Below are 18,909 nucleotides of genomic sequence, written 5' to 3'. Positions count from 1 at the left end.
TCAAAAGAAAATTGCAGACCTACAGGATGTTCACACATTATTCCAAGGATTGCTTCACATTCAACCTCCGGTTGTTCCCCCGACTGCGCCCTGGGATTTAGGTTTAGTTCAACTTCTCAGGGCCTTGCAAGTCGCTCCATTTGAATCGCTATCTAGAGTGGATCTGAAATGGTTAACAGCCAAGGTGCTGTTTCTTCTGGCAATAGCTTCTGCTAGAAGAGTTGCCCCTTCTCCTTCTATAGTTACCCTCCTACTACCCTTTCTATACTGCACGCACCAGGGAGGTCATTCAGGTGTGGTAGGATTTGCTATCACTGCTGCATCCTTGGTAGCAGCAGTGATAGCGCTGTATGGTGATGCAGCAGGAGGCATCTATTACAAGCAGACGCTTCCTGCTGCAGTAGTGAACAAACTGGTCCTGCTCATGCGCAAGGCACCAAACATTGGTACTTTGCGCATGAGAGAGCTACAGTGAGCAAACCTGTATGACCCCCCCAGAGGCACATGCATGACACCCATTTACTGCTGATCTCCCATGTTGAGCAGTGTGAATGCATCATACCTCCCGACTCCAGGGTAGGGTCGATATATCGTCGTTCTTTTGAATGGACAATATAGAAGTAGCCAACTGACGGGTGTGTACACCTAATCTGCAAAATGTATTGGCATTGCCTGTGCTACAGGGCCGACAAGATATGTACGTCAAGGGTGTAGTTCACAAACATATTGCGTCGGCCCTGTAGCACAGCCGATGCCAATATATTTTGAAGATATTTCTGTATGTCTGTCTATGGGGCGGGATACAGTTATGTTATACCGATGTCGGAATTCCAAACGATGAATAGCCCGCCGTTTGGCATGCCGACCAACAGGGACTATTCTCACTCGTGGGTGCCCACGACAACCATAGAGTGGGAATAGAACCTGTGGCGAAAGCAGCAAGCCACCGAGCCCACAAGGGGCTTCATTGCGCTCGCCCCCCTTCCTGACGCTCATCTAACAGCCGGGATCCCGGCGTTGATATGGTGACCGCCGGTCACCAAAACCCAACCCGTATGGGCGACCTGCCGACTGCCTGTACACTGACTGCAGGGACTGCCAACACTGATGTCACAGCTGGGCAGGCAAATTCAAAATCAATCAGCAGATTGGTGTGTATGCTTACCAGAATCGGCCACTCGGTCGGCACGACTGCGCCAGGAGATATATCTGTGCAGTGTGTACCTAGCTCAAGGCAGATTGGGACACTACTGTCCTGATTGTGACTGCGAGACAGAGCCCTCGGAGACTGCCCCACTGAAGTTGGGAGGTCTGGTTTAGGCCCTTAGAGCTGATCCCTAGCTGACCTCTTGTGAAGCCCCTATGCCTCTTCCCTGGAAGTTGAACGTCAAGTGTAAAGGCCAAGTTTGATTACACTGTGGGGGTCATTCAGATCTGATCGCTGGGCTGCAATTTTGCTGTCCTGCGTTCAGATAGTCCCCGTCTACAGGGGGAGTGTATATTCACCGTGCAAGTGTGTGATGCTATGTGTACGCCGTGCTGCTAAAATCCACTGTGTGCAGTCTCTGCGCAGCCCAGGACTTACTCCTCCGGTGTGATTACATCAGGCTGATCGGGGGGCCAGAGCTGACGTCAGATACCCTCCCTGAAAATGCTTGGGAACGTCTGCGTTTTTCCGAACAATCCCAGTAAACGGCAATCCCACCCACAAGCGGCTTCCTCCTGTCAATCACCTTGTGAACGCCCGTGCGATCGGATCCTTCGCACCATCCCATCGGTGACCAGCGATGCCCTTTGTAGTTGTCCGATGCGGGTGCGCATTACGATGCATACGCATGCGCAGTGACTACACCTGATCACCTGCTGTGCGAAAATGCACAGCAGCGATCAGATCTGAATTACCCACTGTATTCCTATTATCACACAATCAGGGACATATGAAACCAGGTGCACAAGTGTTACATATTTAATAAAAGACAAAATATAAATGTGTGTGTGTTTTGCACAGTATACACCTGTCGGCAAGCATGAAATGATGAAGATATTAATAACATGAAGAACGGCATGTGAATGTGATGTAGCTGACATATGATGATGACCAGTTCAGTAAGGAAGGGGTTACCGGTGTTGTCATCACACAGTACCATGATCTTTCATGTGCTCCCTGCCGCCCCCTACCGGCGGCGTTACCTGGCTGATGCTGTGACAGGAGGAGATGCTCTAGTTGCTGCTGCCGCCGATGGGAGGCAGAGTCAGCCAGGCAATCCTCCGACGAAGTGAAGGCGGCAGGAATCACAGCAGCAGCAGCCTCCCCTCCAGCCACAGCACTGTTCATACCCACAATGCACAGAGACGGACACCAAAATAGAAATCTGGCCAGGTAACATGGCGATCCTCATTACCCGGCGCCGCTGACAGCACCGCCCGGTGCACGGATCGCACCTGGATCAGCAGCTGGACGCGGCTATCGCCAGTGCCGGAGCGCGGGAGCAGGCGCGGTAACCGGGGAGAGATTTATGTAGATCAGCGGCGGCAGGGAGCATCAGCATGGCAGCATCAGAGCTGTACACAAAGGTGAGGGACCCCCTTCCCCGCTACTGGCACCTGTACCCCCCTCCCCACGCTGCGGGCCCCCTGCACACGGTGCCGGGCCCGGCCGGGCATACCACCAATAGGGCTGGGTCTATGGGCTGGCTGCATGGCAATGAATGAAACCTTCCCTGCCTATTGTTGGGAAGCAGCAGCTGCTGCCTAATTTAGCATCCAGTGCTGTCCTACCCCTCCCAGGCCACACAGCATCTATGGGCTACATTGTACTGATGCAATATTCTGCTTCTCTCTGTGTGATGCTGGTATTGGGGCTAATTTGTCATGATGAGTCTTTTATGACCTAAATAGGCGTACATCAGTGGGCACAGGGGGACACAGGGTTTCTGTGTACCCTGGGGTGAAGGATGTGGGTACTGGGGATGGTGACATTGGGCGACCATAGAACAGTTTGCCCTTGACAGTTGCAATGCATGTGTTTTGCAAATCTGTCTCTGTGGTGCTCCTGTGCTGGGCCAGGAGGATGTGATGGAGGGGTGATGCCCTATAGTTACGCAGATGGCAGTAACCTATGGCTCTTAAACATGATAGAGTACGATTTCATGCAACGTCTTATTCGGCTTTTTATTTTAATGCTTGTGAAATTCAGAATGTATTGGCTGAGTACAGAGGCCAGTACACGGCAGATGCATATTCCCTAGCCAGCAGGCCTTTGGTATTTTATTATGTGAGCCATGGCCCTAAAATATTGCTTTGCTTCTCACAAAGGTTCTGTGTTCATCTCTTTCTTTAGCCTGAGCTGGGCTGATTTGATCTGTCTGTGCAGATAATGTTTAAAGAGTGTGGGTAGGGCATCCCAAGGCCAGAAAGCTTGAATTGGGGTAATCAAGCAACCGTGATTATTCAAGACAGACAGTCTGACGTTAGTTTCCAAAAAATGCTCAAATGACCATTCAGAGTCGGCGTTTATAGGTAGCATTGCCGTAATATTCCTTTAATCTTGGACATTTATGGATTATACAGGTTCTGTGGCTGGCTAAATTCAATCCTGCATTTCATCTGGTTTTAATCAGCCACAGAACCTGTGTGAATCATAGGTATCCTGGATTAAAGGTATATTATGGCAACCCTATTTGTAGGAAATTTTGCATGAAGAGACCCGTTTGCATTTTATATCTGATAGTCGCCACTGGGGCCAAGGACCAAATCCTCACCTTCCTGCGTCTTACCCAGGGAGAGGCATTAAGGGTAGCGAAATGGAGTGTCACATGACAGCAGTTTTATATAGCATTTTCTAAAATAAACCATTTCCAAATGATGGTTGTGTAACTGATTGTAAACAGATAATATACTTATTTCTTTAGACAAAGGCTGATGTGTCCAGTATATATTGCGTGACTGTCACTGAGGTGCTAGTGTCACAGCTGACTGTTGCCAGTAGCTGTATTATTTGGTTCACAGTTATAGTATTGTAGCATACACTGGGCCTTAGCAGATTATTGTGAAAATGTCCCAGAAGTCTTCTATTCACTGTTCATTAAGAATGTCTTTGCTCTGAGGGATTGCAAACAGTGTCTTACCTTTGCTTTGCTGTTCAATTAAACTGAGTGAGCATAGGTGACATTTGTTTGACAGCATGCTTATTTTCGTTACCGGCAAAGTTAAGGTAAACCTAAGCCCGGGGCATCAAAGTGTATTAGCATGGGTTACGGCTGCCAGCTACGTAATGTTTTAATCCCTTGTCGTTCTTTTTGTTCAGTAATTATTTTTGATATTTTGTACTATGTACTATGAGGTAAACTTTAGTCTTACTGCACCTTTCCTTGGTAGGTGGTGTGATTGGTCTGTGAGCTGAGGAAATAAATTACGAGTCCCGTCTCTTGTAATATGCAAATGGACGTACCACACGGGATTGTTTTGTTTAGGTTTTTTTTTCTGTTTAAAATTTGAATGGTATAAGGAAATGTTTACAGCAATTTTCTTGGAGCTTGCTTTCAGTATCTACAGCAGTTTGTGTGCAGGGCAAACCGGTGCATACGTTCTTTCTAGAGTTTGCCAATACTCTTCAACACTAGCTCCATTAATGTCAGGATTTCACATATTTGATAAACGGAGATTCATCATGAATTTATTAACCATACAAATTTCTTGTACTGCATCCTATGTGCTAAGTGGACATGTCACTTATACACCTAGAGGTGCCATTTTGCTGGCTGAATAAATATTTGTGATAATTCGGTCATGTATTAGTAGCAAGTAGGACATTTTTCAGGCATGAAGTGAGGCAGCATTCAAAATGGCTGTCTCCACAATGTGTCAGCGACATTTACACTTTAGGGCTTGTTCACACTTGAACTAGTGGTGTGTTCTATAGACTTCTGTGTAAACATCAAAGGTCCGATGGGCTTGTTCACAAAAAAATGTGGACAAGCCATTATGTATATATGTATGTGTGTGTGTGTGTGTGTGTGTGTGTATATATATATATATATATATATATATATATATATATATATATATATATATATATAATGCACTGTAGCTTGGCACTCAGGATAAATGCTGTATAATAATGGGGTGCCTTCCCAAATATTAATAGTTACCAATGTCTTTACCAGAAAGAACCAGGCGGCACTCCCAAATTCCAAGTCAAGCAGGTGTATTAGAAAATCATGGTGTCATAAACAGGCGTCAACGTTTCAAGGCTCGCAGGCCTTTTCGTCAGGACGTATATACTGGTGAAAAAAACTAGAAACATAGCTAACCGATGTGTCAATCTTACCTTTATACATACGCGCTGAACTGCACTCGTGTGTGTATATATATATATATATATATATATATATATATATATTCCAATAAAGAAAGGCACTCCAGAGACTTACATATAGTTGAAATCCGTATTAGACCTAATACAGATTTCAACTATATGTAAGTCTCTGGAGTGCCTTTCTTTATTGGACATATATGCTGAACTTTGACTGAGCACCATGAGCAATTTGACTTTGGAAGTTTGAGTGCCGACTGCTTTTGGAAATAAATATATATATATATATATATATATATATATATATATATATATATATATATATATACGGTGATGGGGTCCAATATGGCCCCATTGTACGCCAATTTGTTTATGTATAGTTTTGAACAAAGCAATATCATGGGGGATCTTACTTTTTCAAAATATATTAGTTTTTATGTTAGATTTATTGACGACCTGTTTATGCTGTGGACTGGTGGTGAGAAGCTACTTAATGATTTTGTGGATAAGTTAAATGGTGGATCGGGGTCCATTGAATTCACTCACAAATATAGCTCTATCAGTATTGAATATCTTGATGTACTGATAGGCTTAAATGACGGCAAATTCACTACTGATGTGTTTAGAAAACCAACTGATAAAAACACATTGTTATCAACTAGTTTCCATCCACAATCCTTAAAGAGGGGACTACCCTTCTCCCAGCTACTAAGAGTGGCACCAATTTCTTCAGATGTGGCAAAACTACCTGAGGCTCTGGCTAAGATGGGACAAAACTTTATCGATCGAGGATATGACAAACAGGAGGTACGTCAAGCAGTGACGAGATGCATGCAATGTAAACATGAGGATCTGTTTACCCCCAGAAAGAGGAAAGATGACACAGAACGTTTGGTCTTTGCGAGCACATATGCTATTACAGCTGGTATGGTCAAAAAGTCCATATTAAAGCATTGGCACTTTCTACAAACGGATCCCGTATTGAGCAGATTTTGTGAAAAAGCTCCATTATTCAGCTATAGAAGGAGTAGAAATCTGAAAGAACGAGTGTACTATTCGGACATCAGTCCAAGAGTGACAACTAACACGGGATGGTTTAATTTACAAGTTGGATCCTTTAAATGTGGCAACTGTGTCAATTGCTGCTTCATGTTGACTGGAAGCAATTTTATACATCCTGTTATGGGTGAGTCTTACCCTTTACGACACAGTGACCTGTGAGACCATATTTGTAACATATGCAGTTATTTGCCCGTACAAGAAAATATATGTTGGCAAAACGATACGAATGTTAAAAGAAAGGATTTCTATGCACCGATCCTCGATCAAGAAAGCAGATCAAAAAATGGAATCCAGCACTCCACCGGTAGCGACACACTTTGTTCAGGTTGGACACACGTTGAAGGATTTTAAATGTTTACCACTGGATTATGTACCTCCGTTGAGGAGAGGGGGTGATAGAAATAAAATCTTGTTGAGACAAGAAAGCAGATGGATTTATCGACTGAGCTCTTTGGCTCCGGACGGACTAAATGAGGAGGAACTGTTGATGTCACCGTATCTATAGTAGTGACAATAGTTCTGAATGTGAGTGTATTGACCCTGATCCACTCTAAGATATATTACACATTTTTGTATGGTTTGAAATGTTTTTCTAGGGGCAATGATTTGAGCGATTTCTTTTTCAGATATACTGATGTTAACACTCCATGTTTTAATAACTGTTTAAAATGTAGGTTGAATGTTTACATGCGGCATGCTTGCACATTTGAAGTACTTTAATTGATCTGCCTTTAGGGTAATTATGATCATAATATATTAGTATAGTATAATATTATATGTATAGTTGACTACAATATGATGTGCATACATGCCGTGTTTATATCACTGCTTGCACCATTAGTGCTCAATATGGCCATGTTATCCATATGTTTAAAATATCAGTTGGGCCAATGATGGCAGATATGGTGTGAACATTGTATTTAAAGGTATTTACATTGACATTACGGTTGTTCCACGGACCCGTAGTGCCCACGATCTCCACGTAACACAGACCGAACGAACTGCAGCGTCGGGTTGCTAGGTAACGCAACAAGACCAGCAGATGCGTCATCTAGTGGTGACACAATAGATCACATTGTGTTCAGCGGTAGCCAAGCAACGCTGGGAGAGCAGCACGGGCGTCACTTCCGGGTGACGTCAGAACGCTGCGCCCAGCAGGGACAGGCAGCCGCGAGACAGGTGCGTTCCATCTTGTGGCGGGAAGTCTGTGAGCACTGGGGAACAGGTGAGCACAAGCTTATGGTGATTGGTTATTGCATATAAGTGTTATGTGACGCTGGCTTCTCCCCTGATGATGGCGATGTCCGAAACGGGCGCTGGGAGCTAACCCTGGGCAGGAGTGTAAGTTCAAAAACGAAAAAGGTTTTTGATCCTGCACCGACTTAGGTTTGGAAATAAGTATCAATGTCAATATATAAACCACATAGTGGACAATGATGCTAACTAGTAGCAATGATATCAGTCCGTGTGGCGGTGCGCCCAGAGTCAAAGAGAGGAATGTACATATGCAGAAGAAAAAGTATGACTCTTGTTTGGGCTCACTCTTGTTTTAACTATCTAACAATAGATAAGTAAATTCATATAGGAGTAATAACAGTGTAGTAATTGTTTCTACTCTTTCAAGCGCATGAAGGTTGGACACGACTGGTTGGAGATAGGATAGGTGTTGAATGATCAACAGGAGACAACGGTCTGCATTAATACAAACACAGTTTGTACAGATCTTGGGCAGAGGGAAGTGGCTCAGTCTATAGCCAACTTCCGACATGCAATTATCCAGGAATATTAAGATCTGAACATTTAATTATGAGACCGTTGTCTCCTGTTGATCATTCAACACCTATCCTATCTCCAACCAGTCGTGTCCAACCTTCATGCGCTTGAAAGAGTAGAAACAATTACTACACTGTTATTACTCCTATATGAATTTACTTATCTATTGTTAGATAGTTAAAACAAGAGTGCGCCCAAACAAGAGTCATACTTTTTCTTCTGCATAGGAGTGTAAGTTCCCCAGGTTGGACGGTGTCCATGTATTGGATTGATAAGTATTGGAAATTTGATTAACTTATTGCTTGCCTTGATATGGAGTTAATAAATACCTTCTGATATGGGATTTAAGTGCTGGTTCCACTTTACCATAGCCCCTGCTGGAGCCTCATGGGGATTGTTATATATTGAATTGACTGACTGGGCACCCGTGGAATATAAAGATACTAGTGTTGTGCGGCATCATCATTTATTTTACACACATTATATATATATATATATATATATATATATATATATATATATATATATATATATATATATATATATATATATATAATATATTACAGTGACAGAGGGCGCTAATGGAAACAGACAAGCCCCAATTTTAACAATTTGAGATTACATATTGTTTACAAAATAACCCTTAATTATATAAAACTTCACCCAACAGCAATAAAATAAGTTCTAGAAAACAGCCCTTTATTTTCCATACACATACAGATATTACAACAAATATTCAAGATACAAAGAACTGCAATTTATCACAATGTCACAGAGAAATGGATGTCGTAATCAACACCTATTACCCTCAAGGGTATGAGCTCACTAGGTGGATATCATTCCGCTGATTAATTGGAAATTGCATACCAAACCCTACGCGTTTCGTTCTCACGGACTTCTTCAGGGGTATTTATGCTGGCAGTATTTAAAGATTCATATCATGAATGAAGTATAAAAGAATGGAACAAGCAGATCTTGCTGCATATGATAAAAAATGGTTTACAATTAGAAATGCTTTTGGAAAGAACTAGAGGACTACTTCTTTCTTAGTGAAGCATCTAGATCCTATTAGGTTCTACAGACCATGTTTAAGGACCAATAAGCAGACCTAATATTTATTAACCATCAAGAGGTTTAAGATATAGGGGTATATTCAAATGAAGTCGAAAGCGACGTCAGTTTTCGACTTTTTTAGGTCGGAAGGGGTTCCGACCTATTCAATCTAACCCCAAATTATTCGACAAGTCGAAAAGCATGTGGATCGTCGGAATAGCTGCTTGTGTGTTTTCGACCATCTCAATTCGACTTTAGAAAAAGTCGAAGTGAGATGCGGGAGCAGAGACCGGGAGAGCTGCGGGCAGACGGAGAGCAGCGCCAGAGGATGTCACAGCCACCGCCCACAGCAGCGTCCACCCGGCTCCAGCAAGTGAGACCTCGCTTGCTGGAGCCGGGTGGACCCTGCCATGAGTGGCGGCTGTGATGCGGGGACGGAGTGGCAGAGAGACGGGGGAGACTCGCGAGCAGACAGGGGAGAGCAGAGCTACAGCAGTCGCTGTATAGCCACTGCTTTAGCGCTGCTCTACCCTCGTCTGGCTGTGGCTCTCCCCTGTCTCAGCTCCCGCATCTCAATTCGACTTTTTTTAAAGTCAAATTAAGATGACATTGAATAGCCCAGGTCGGATTCATTCCGAAAAATGAATGTCGGAATGGATCCGACTTCAATTGAATATACCCCATAATCCACAGCTGGTTCAGTGCAGGGGTTAAGTAAACACAAATGGAAGGTGTGGTGTCTTATGTTCTCCAGCTCCAAACAGACACTTTTTAATACCCCTAAAGAAGGGGTCTAATTTATTTTATTGCTATTGGGTGAAGTTTTATGTCATTTTAAAGGTTATTCCCCTATTGTGTAAACAATATGTAATCTCAAATTGTTAATATCGGGGCTTATTTGTCTCCATTAGCGCCCTCTGGTCCTCCATTCTCTATTCACATTTTTGGTCTTTACTAACAAGGGACTGTACAATTGGCACAAAACAAGGGCATATTTCTGTGTGTGTGTATGTATGTATGTATGTATGTATATATATATATATATATATATATATATATATATATATATATATATATATATATCTCTGACGTCCTAAGTGGATGCTGGGGACTCCGTCAGGACCATGGGGATTAGTGGCTCCGCAGGAGACAGGGCACAAAAGTAAAAGCTTTAGGATCAGGTGGTGTGCACTGGCTCCTCCCCCCATGACCCTCCTCCAAGCCTCAGTTAGATTTTTGTGCCCGGCCGAGAAGGGTGCAATCTAGGTGGCTCTCCTAAAGAGCTGCTTAGAGTAAAAGTTTTGTTAGGTTTTTTATTTTCAGTGAGTCCTGCTGGCAACAGGCTCACTGCATCGAGGGACTTTAGAAGTGAACTCACCTGCGTGCAGGATGGATTGGCTTCTTAGGCTACTGGACACCATTAGCTCCAGAGGGAGTCGGAACACAGGTCTCACCCTGGGGTTCGTCCCGGAGCCGCGCCGCCGACCCCCTTGCAGATGCCGAAAAGTGAAGAGGTCCAGAAACCGGCGACAGAAGACTTTTCAGTCTTCATAAGGTAGCGCACAGCACTGCAGCTGTGCGCCATTGTTGTCAGCACACTTCATAGCAGCGGTCACTGAGGGTGCAGGGCGCTGGGGGGGGCGCCCTGGGCAGCAATGATAGTACCTTATTCTGGCTAAAAATACATCACATATAGCCCCTGGGGGCTATATGGATGTATTTAACCCCTGCCAGGTCTCAGAAAAACGGGAGAAGAAGCCCGCCGAAAAGGGGGCGGGGCCTAATCTCCTCAGCACACAGCGCCATTTTCCCTCACAGAAATGCTGGTGGGAAGGCTCCCAGGCTCTCCCCTGCACTGCACTACAGAAACAGGGTTAAAACAGAGAGGGGGGGCACTTATTTGGCGATATGACTATATATATTTCTCTATCGTCCTAGTGGATGCTGGGGTTCCTGAAAGGACCATGGGGAATAGCGGCTCCGCAGGAGACAGGGCACAAAAAGTAAAGCTTTAGGATCAGGTGGTGTGCACTGGCTCCTCCCCCTATGACCCTCCTCCAAGCTAGTTAGATTTTTGTGCCCGGCCGAGAAGGGTGCAATCTAGGTGGCTCTCCTAAAGAGCTGCTTAGGAAAGTTTAGCTTAGGTTTTTTATTTTACAGTGAGTCCTGCTGGCAACAGGATCACTGCAACGAGGGACTTAGGGGAGAAGAAGTGAACTCACCTGCGTGCAGGATGGATTGGCTTCTTGGCTACTGGACATCAGCTCCAGAGGGACGATCACAGGTACAGCCTGGATGGTCACCGGAGCCATTGCCGCCGGCCCCCTTGCAGATGCTGAAGTAAGAAGAGGTCCAGAATCGGCGGCAGAAGACTCCTCAGTCTTCTAAAGGTAGCGCACAGCACTGCAGCTGTGCGCCATTTTCCTCTCAGCACACTTCACACGGCAGTCACTGAGGGTGCAGGGCGCTGGGAGGGGGGCGCCCTGGGAGGCAAATGAATACCTAATTTGGCTAAAAATACCTCACATATAGCCTCCGGAGGCTATATGGAGATATTTAACCCCTGCCAGAATCCGTTAAGAGCGGGAGACGAGGCCGCCGAAAAAGGGGCGGGGCCTATCTCCTCAGCACACAGCGCCATTTTCCCTCACAGAAAGGCTGGAGGGAAGGCTCCCAGGCTCTCCCCTGCACTGCACTACAGAAACAGGGTTAAAACAGAGAGGGGGGGCACTAATTTGGCGATATGCTTATATATATATTAAGATGCTATAAGGGAAAACACTTATATAAGGTTGTCCCTATATAATTATAGCGTTTTGGTGTGTGCTGGCAAACTCTCCCTCTGTCTCTCCAAAGGGCTAGTGGGTCCTGTCCTCTATCAGAGCATTCCCTGTGTGTGTGCTGTGTGTCGGTACGTGTGTGTCGACAGGTAGGAGGACGATGTTGGTGAGGAGGCGGAGCAATTGCCTGTAATGGTGATGTCACTCTCTAGGGAGTCGACACCGGAATGGATGGCTTATTTAGGAAATTACGTGATAATGTCAACACGCTGCAAGGTCGGTTGACGACATGAGACGGCCGACAAACAATTAGTACGGTCCAGACGTCTCAAAAACACCGTCAAGGGTTTTAAAACGCCCGTTTACTTTAGTCGGTCGACACAGACACAGACAGGGACACTGAATCCAGTGTCGACGGTGAATAAACAAACGTATTCCTTATTAGGGCCACACGTTAAAGGCAATGAAGGAGGTGTTACGTATTTCTGATACTACAAGTACCACAAAAGAGGGTATTATGTGGGATGTGAAAAAACTACCATAGTTTTTCCTGAATCAGATAAATTAAATAAAGTGTGTGATGATGCGTGGGTTCCCCCCGATAGAAAATTATGGGCGGTATACCCTTTCCCGCCAGAAGTTAGGGCGCGTTGGGAAACACCCTTTAAGGTGGATAAGGCGCTCACACGCTTATCAAAACAAGTGGCGGTACCGTCTATAGATAGGGCCGTCCTCAAGGACCAGCTGACAAGGCTGGAAAATATAATAAAAAGTATATACACACATACTGGTGTTATACTGCGGCCAGCGATCGCCTCAGCCTGGATGTGCAGAGCTAGGGTGGCTTGGTCGGATTCCCTGACTAAAAATATTGATACCCTTGACAGGGACAGTATTTTATTGACTATAGAGCATTTCTATATATGCGAGATGCACAGAGGGATATTTGCACTCTGGCATCATGAATAAACGCGATGTCCATAACTGCCAGAAGATGTTATGGACACGACAGTGGTCAGGTGATGCAGATTCCAAACGGCACAGTATGGCCGTATACAGGAAGAGGACTTGTTTGGGGTCGGTCCATCGGACCTGGTGGTCACGGCAACTGCTGGAAAATCCACCGTTTTTTACCCTAAGTCACATCTCTGCAGAAAAAGACACCGTCTTTTCAGCCTCAGTCCTCTCGTCCCTATAAGATCATATCTGCCCAGGGATAGAGGAAAGGGAAGAAGACTGCAGCAGGCAGCCCATTCCCAGGAACAGAAGCGTTCCACCGCGTCTGACAAGTTCTCAGCATGGCGCTGAGACCGTACAGGACCCCTGGATCCTACAAGTAGTATCCCGGGGGTACAGATGGGAATGTCGAGACGTTTCCCCTTCGCAGGCTCCTGAAGTCTGCTTTACCAAGTCTCCCTCCGACAAGGAGGTAGTATGGGAAAAAATTCACAAGCTGTATTCCCAGCAGGTGATAATTAAATTACCCCTCCTACTACAGAAAAGGGGTATTATTCCACACTATATTGTGGTACTGAAGCCAGAAGGCTAGGTGAGACTTATTCTAAAAAATTTTTTTGAACACTTACAAAGGTTCAAATTAAGATGAAGTCACTCAGAGCAGTGATAACGAACCAGGAATAAGGGGACTATATAGTGTCCCGGGACATCAGGGATGCTTACCTCTATGTCCCAAATTTGCCCTTCTCACTAAGGGTACCTCAGGTTCGTGGTGCAGAACTGTCACTATCAGTTTCAGACGCTGCCGTTTGGATTGTCCACGGCACCCTGGGGTCTTTACCAAGGTAATGGCCGAATTGATGATTCTTCTTCGAAGAAAAGGCGTCTTAATTATCCCTTACTTGGACGATCTCCTGATAGGGGCATAGTCCAGGGAACAGTTGGAGGTCGGAGTAGCACTATCTCGGATACTGCTACAATCAGCACGGGTGGATTCTAAATATTCCAAAATCGCAGCTGATCCCGACGACACGTCTGCTGTGCCTAGGGATGATTCTGGACACAGTCCAGAAAAAGGTGTTTCTCCCGGAAGAGAAAGCCAGGGAGTTATCCGAGCAAGTCAGGAACCTCCTAAAAACAGTGCATCATTGCACAAGGGTCCTGGTAAAAATGGTGGCTTCCTACGAAGCAATTCCATTCGGCAGATTTCACGTAAGAACTTTTCAGTGGGATCTGCTGGACAAATGGTCCGGATCGCATCTTCAGATGCATCAGCGGATAACCCAATATCCAAGGACAAGGGTGTCTCTCCTGTGGTGGTTATAGAGTGCTCATCTTCTAGAGGGCAGCAGATTCGGCATTCAGGATTGGATGCTGGTAACCACGGAGCCCAGCCTGAGAGGCTGGGGAGCAGTCACACAAGGAAAAAATTTCCAGGGAGTGTGATCAAGTATGGAGACTTTTCTCCACATAAATATACTGGAGCTAAGGGTAAATTTATAATGCTCTAAGCTTAGCAAGACCTCTGCTTCAAGGTCAGCCGGTATTGATCCAGTGGGAAAAACATCACGGCAGTCGCCCACGTAAACAGACAGGGCGACACAAGAAGCAGGAGGGCAATGGCAGAAACTGCAAGGACTTTTCGCTGGGCGGAAAATCATGTGATAACACTGTCAGCAGTTTTTCATCCCGGGAATGGAAACTGGGAAGCAGACTTCCTCAGCACGACCTCCACCCGGGAGAGTGGAAACTTCATTGAGAAGTTTTTTCCACATGATTGTAAACCGTTGGGAAATACCAAAGGTGGACATGATGGCGTCCCGTCTGAACAAAAAACGGGACAGGTATTGCGCCAGGTCAAGAGACCCTCAGGCAATAGATGTGGACGTTCTGGTAACACCGTGGGTGTACCAGTCGGTGTATGTGTTCCCTCCTCTGCTTCTCATACCTAAGGTGCTGAGAATTATAAGACGTAGAGGAGTAAGAACTATACTCATGGCTCCGGATTGGCCAAGAAGGACTTGGTACCCGGAACTTCAAGAGATGCTTACAGAGGTCTTATGGCCTCTGCCGCTAAGAAGGGACTTGCTTCAGCAAGTACCATGTCTGTTCCAAGACTTACCGCAGCTGCGTTTGTCGGCATGGCGATGGAAAGCCGGATCCTAAGGGAAAAAAGGCATTCCGGAAGAGGTCATTCCTACCCTGGTCAAAGCCAGAAAGGAGGTGACCGCACAACATTATCACCACGTGTGGCGAAAATATGTTGCGTGGTGTGAGGCCAGGAAGGCCCACAAAGAAATTTCAACTCGGTCGTTTCCTGCATTTCCTGAAAACAGGAGTGTCTATGGGCCTCAAATTGGGGTCCATTAAGGTTCAAATTCGGCCCTGTAAATTTTCTTCCAGAAAGAATTGGCTTCAGTTCCTGAAGTCCAGAAGTTTGTCAAGGGAGTATTGCATATACAAACCCCTTTTTTGTGCCTCCAGTGGCACTGTGGGATCTCAACGTAGTTCTGGGATTCCTCAAATCACATTGGTTTAAAACCAGTCAAATATGTGGATTTGAAGCATCTCACATAAAAAGTGACCATGCTCTTGGCCCTGGCCTGGACCAGGCGAGTGTCAAATTGGTGGTTTTTTCTCAAAAAAAGCCCATATCTGTTTGTCCATTCGGACAGGGCAGAGCTGCGGACTCGTCCCCAGTTCTCTCCCTAAGGTGGTGTCAGTGTTTCACCTGAACCAGCTTATTGTGGTGCCTTGCACCTACTAGGGACTTGGAGGACTCCAAGTTGCTAGGAGTTGTCAGGGCCCTGAAAATATGTTCCAGGACAGCTGGAGTCAGAAAATCTGACTCGCTGTTTATACTGTATGCACCCAACAAGTTGGGTGCGCCTGCTTCTAAGCAGGCGATTGCTCGTTGGATTTGTAACACAATTCAACTTGCACATTCTGAGGCAGGCCTGCCACAGTCTAAATCGGTTAAGGCCCATTCCACAAGGAAGGTGGGCTCATCTTGGGCGGCTGCCCGAGAGGTCTCGGCATTACAACTCTGCCGAGCAGCTACGTGGTCAGGGGCGAACACGTTTGTAAAATTCTACAAATTTGATATCCTGGCAAAAGAGGACCTGGAGTTCTCTCATTCGGTGCTGCAGAGTCATCCGCACTCTCCCGCCCGTTTGGGAGCTTTGGTATAATCCCCATGGTCCTTTCAGGAACCCCAGCATCCACTAGGACGATAGAGAAAATAAGAATTTACTTACCGATAATTCTATTTCTCGGAGTCCGTAGTGGATGCTGGGCGCCCATCCCAAGTGCGGATTATCTGCAATACTTGTACATAGTTACAAAAATCGGGTTATTATTGTTGTGAGCCATCTTTTCAGAGGCTCCGCTGTTATCATACTGTTAACTGGGTTTAGATCACAAGTTGTACGGTGTGATTGGTGTGGCTGGTATGAGTCTTACCCGGGATTCAAAATTCCTCCCTTATTGTGTACGCTCGTCCGGGCACAGTACCTAACTGGCTTGGAGGAGGGTCATAGGGGGAGGAGCCAGTGCACACCACCTGATCCTAAAGCTTTACTTTTTGTGCCCTGTCTCCTGCGGAGCCGCTATTCCCCATGGTCCTTTCAGGAACCCCAGCATCCACTACGGACTCCGAGAAATAGAATTATCGGTAAGTAAATTCTTATTTAAAATGCTATAAGGGAAAAACACTTATATAAAGGTTGTCCCTGTATAATTATAGCGTTTTTGGTGTGTGCTGGCAAACTCTCCCTCTGTCTCCCCAAAGGGCTAGTGGGGTCCTGTCCTCTATCAGAGCATTCCCTGTGTGTGTGCTGTGTGTCGGTACGTGTGTGTCGACATGTATGAGGACGATGTTGGTGAGGAGGCGGAGCAATTGCCTGTAATGGTGATGTCACTCTCTAGGGAGTCGACACCGGAATGGATGGCTTATTCAAGGAATTACGTGATAATGTCAACAGAGACGGTCGGCAAACAAAATAGTACCTGTCCAAGCGTCTCAAACACCGTCAGGGGCTTTAAAACGCCCATTTACCTCAGTCGGTCGACACAGACACGGACACTGATTTCAGTGTCGACGGTGAAGAAACAAACGTATTTTCCTTTAGGGCCACACGTTACTTGTTAAGGGCAATGAAGGAGGTGTTACATAATTCTGATACTACAAGTACCACAAAAAAGGGTATTATGTGGGGTGTGAAAAAACTACCTGTAGTTTTTCCTGAATAAGATAAATTAAATGAAGTGTGTGATGATGCGTGGGTTTCCCCCGATAGAAAATTATTGGCGGTATACCCTTTCCCGCCAGAAGTTAGGGCGCGTTGGGAAACACCCCTTAGGGTGGATAAGGCGCTCACACGCTTATCAAAACAAGTGGCGGTACCGTCTCCAGATAGGGCCGTCCTCAAGGAGCCAACTGATAGGAGGCTGGAAAATATCCTAAGAAGTATATACACACATACTGGTGTTATACTGCGACCAGCGATCGCCTCAGCCTGGATGTGCAGAGCGGGGGTGGCTTGGTCGGATTCCCTGACTAAAAATATTGATACCCTTGACAGGGACAGTATTTTATTGACTATAGAGCATTTAAAGGATGCATTTCTATATATACGAGATGCACAGAGGGATATTTGCACTCTGGCATCAAGAGTAAGTGCGATGTCCATATCTGCCAGAAGATGTTTATGGACACGACAGTGGTCAGGTGATGCAGATTCCAAACGGCACAAAGAAGTATTGCCGTATAAAGGGGAGGAGTTATTTGGGGTCGGTCCATCGGACCTGGTGGCCACGGCAACTGCTGGAAAATCCACAGTTTTTACCCTAAGTCACATCTCTGCAGAAAAAGACACCGTCTTTTCAGCCTCAGTCCTTTCGTCCCCATAAGAGTCATATCTGCCCAGGGATAGAGGAAAGGGAAGAAGACTGCAGCAGGCAGCCCATTCCCAGGAACAGAAGCCTCCACCGCTTCTGCCAAGTTTCTCAGCATGACGCTGGGGCCGTACAGGACCCCTGGATCCTACAAGTAGGATCCCAGGGGTACAGATTGGAAAGTCGAGACGTTTCCCCCTCGCAGGTTCCTGAAGTCTGCTTTACCAACGTCTCCCTCCGACAGGGAGGCAGTATTGGAAACAATTCACAAGCTGTATTCCCAGCAGGTGATAATCAAAGTACCCCTCCTACAACAAGGAAAGGGGTATTATTCCACACTATGTTGTGGTACTGAAGCCAGAAGGCTCGGTGAGACCTATTCTAAATCTGAAATATTTGAACACTTACAAAGGTTTAAATCAAGATGGAGTCACTCAGAGCAGTGATAGCGAACCAGGAAGAAGGGGACTATAGGGTGTCCCGGGACATCAGGGATACTTACCTCCATGTCCCAATTTGCCCTTCTCACCAAGGGTACCTCAGGTTCGTGGTACAGAACTGTCACTATCAGTTTCAGACGCTGCCGTTTGGATTGTCCACGGCACCCCGGGTCTTTTACCAAGGTAATGGCCGAAATGATGATTCTTCTTCAAAGAAAATGGACGACCTCCTGATAAGAGCAAGGTCCAGAGAACAGTTGGAGGTCGGAGTAGCACTATCTCAAGTAGTTCTACGACAGCACGGGTGGATTCTAAATATTCCAAAACCGCAGTTGTTTCCGACGACACATCGGCTGTTCCTAGGGATGATTCTGGACACAGTCCAGAAAAGGGTGTTTCTCCCGGAGAAGAAAGCCAGGGAGTTATCCGAGCTAGTCAGGAACATCCTAAAACCAGGAAAAGTGTCAGTGCATCATTGCACAAGGGTCCTGGGAAAAATGGTGGCTTCTTACGAAGCGATTCCATTCGGCAGTTTTCACGCAAGAACTTTTCAGTGGGATCTGCTGGAAAAATGGTCCGGATCGCATCTTCAGATGCATCAGCGGATAACCCTGTCTCCAAGGACAAGGGTGTT

The 18,909-nt window shown here is 45.8% G+C and overlaps 1 protein-coding gene across 4 annotated transcripts in view; it reads left to right on the top strand.

Moving 5' to 3' along the window:
- Positions 1–2,166: 2,166 nt before the first annotated feature.
- MYO5A (myosin VA) overlaps positions 2,167–18,909 on the top strand; it is a 310,460-nt gene continuing 293,717 nt past the window's right edge. For 3 of the 4 annotated variants that reach the window (XM_063926103.1, XM_063926102.1, XM_063926101.1), the window contains exon 1: positions 2,167–2,574. In XM_063926103.1, coding sequence (XP_063782173.1) covers positions 2,548–2,574 — 27 coding nt within the window. In that variant the 5' untranslated portion in view covers positions 2,167–2,547. The remainder of the gene's footprint in view (positions 2,575–18,909) is intronic. The other variant, XM_063926104.1, reaches the window with a different exon arrangement.

The sequence above is a fragment of the Pseudophryne corroboree genome, chromosome 6 (assembly GCF_028390025.1).
Source record: "Pseudophryne corroboree isolate aPseCor3 chromosome 6, aPseCor3.hap2, whole genome shotgun sequence".
Taxonomy (NCBI): Eukaryota; Metazoa; Chordata; class Amphibia; order Anura; family Myobatrachidae; genus Pseudophryne; species Pseudophryne corroboree.
This window is presented reverse-complemented; position numbering and strand designations above follow the sequence as displayed.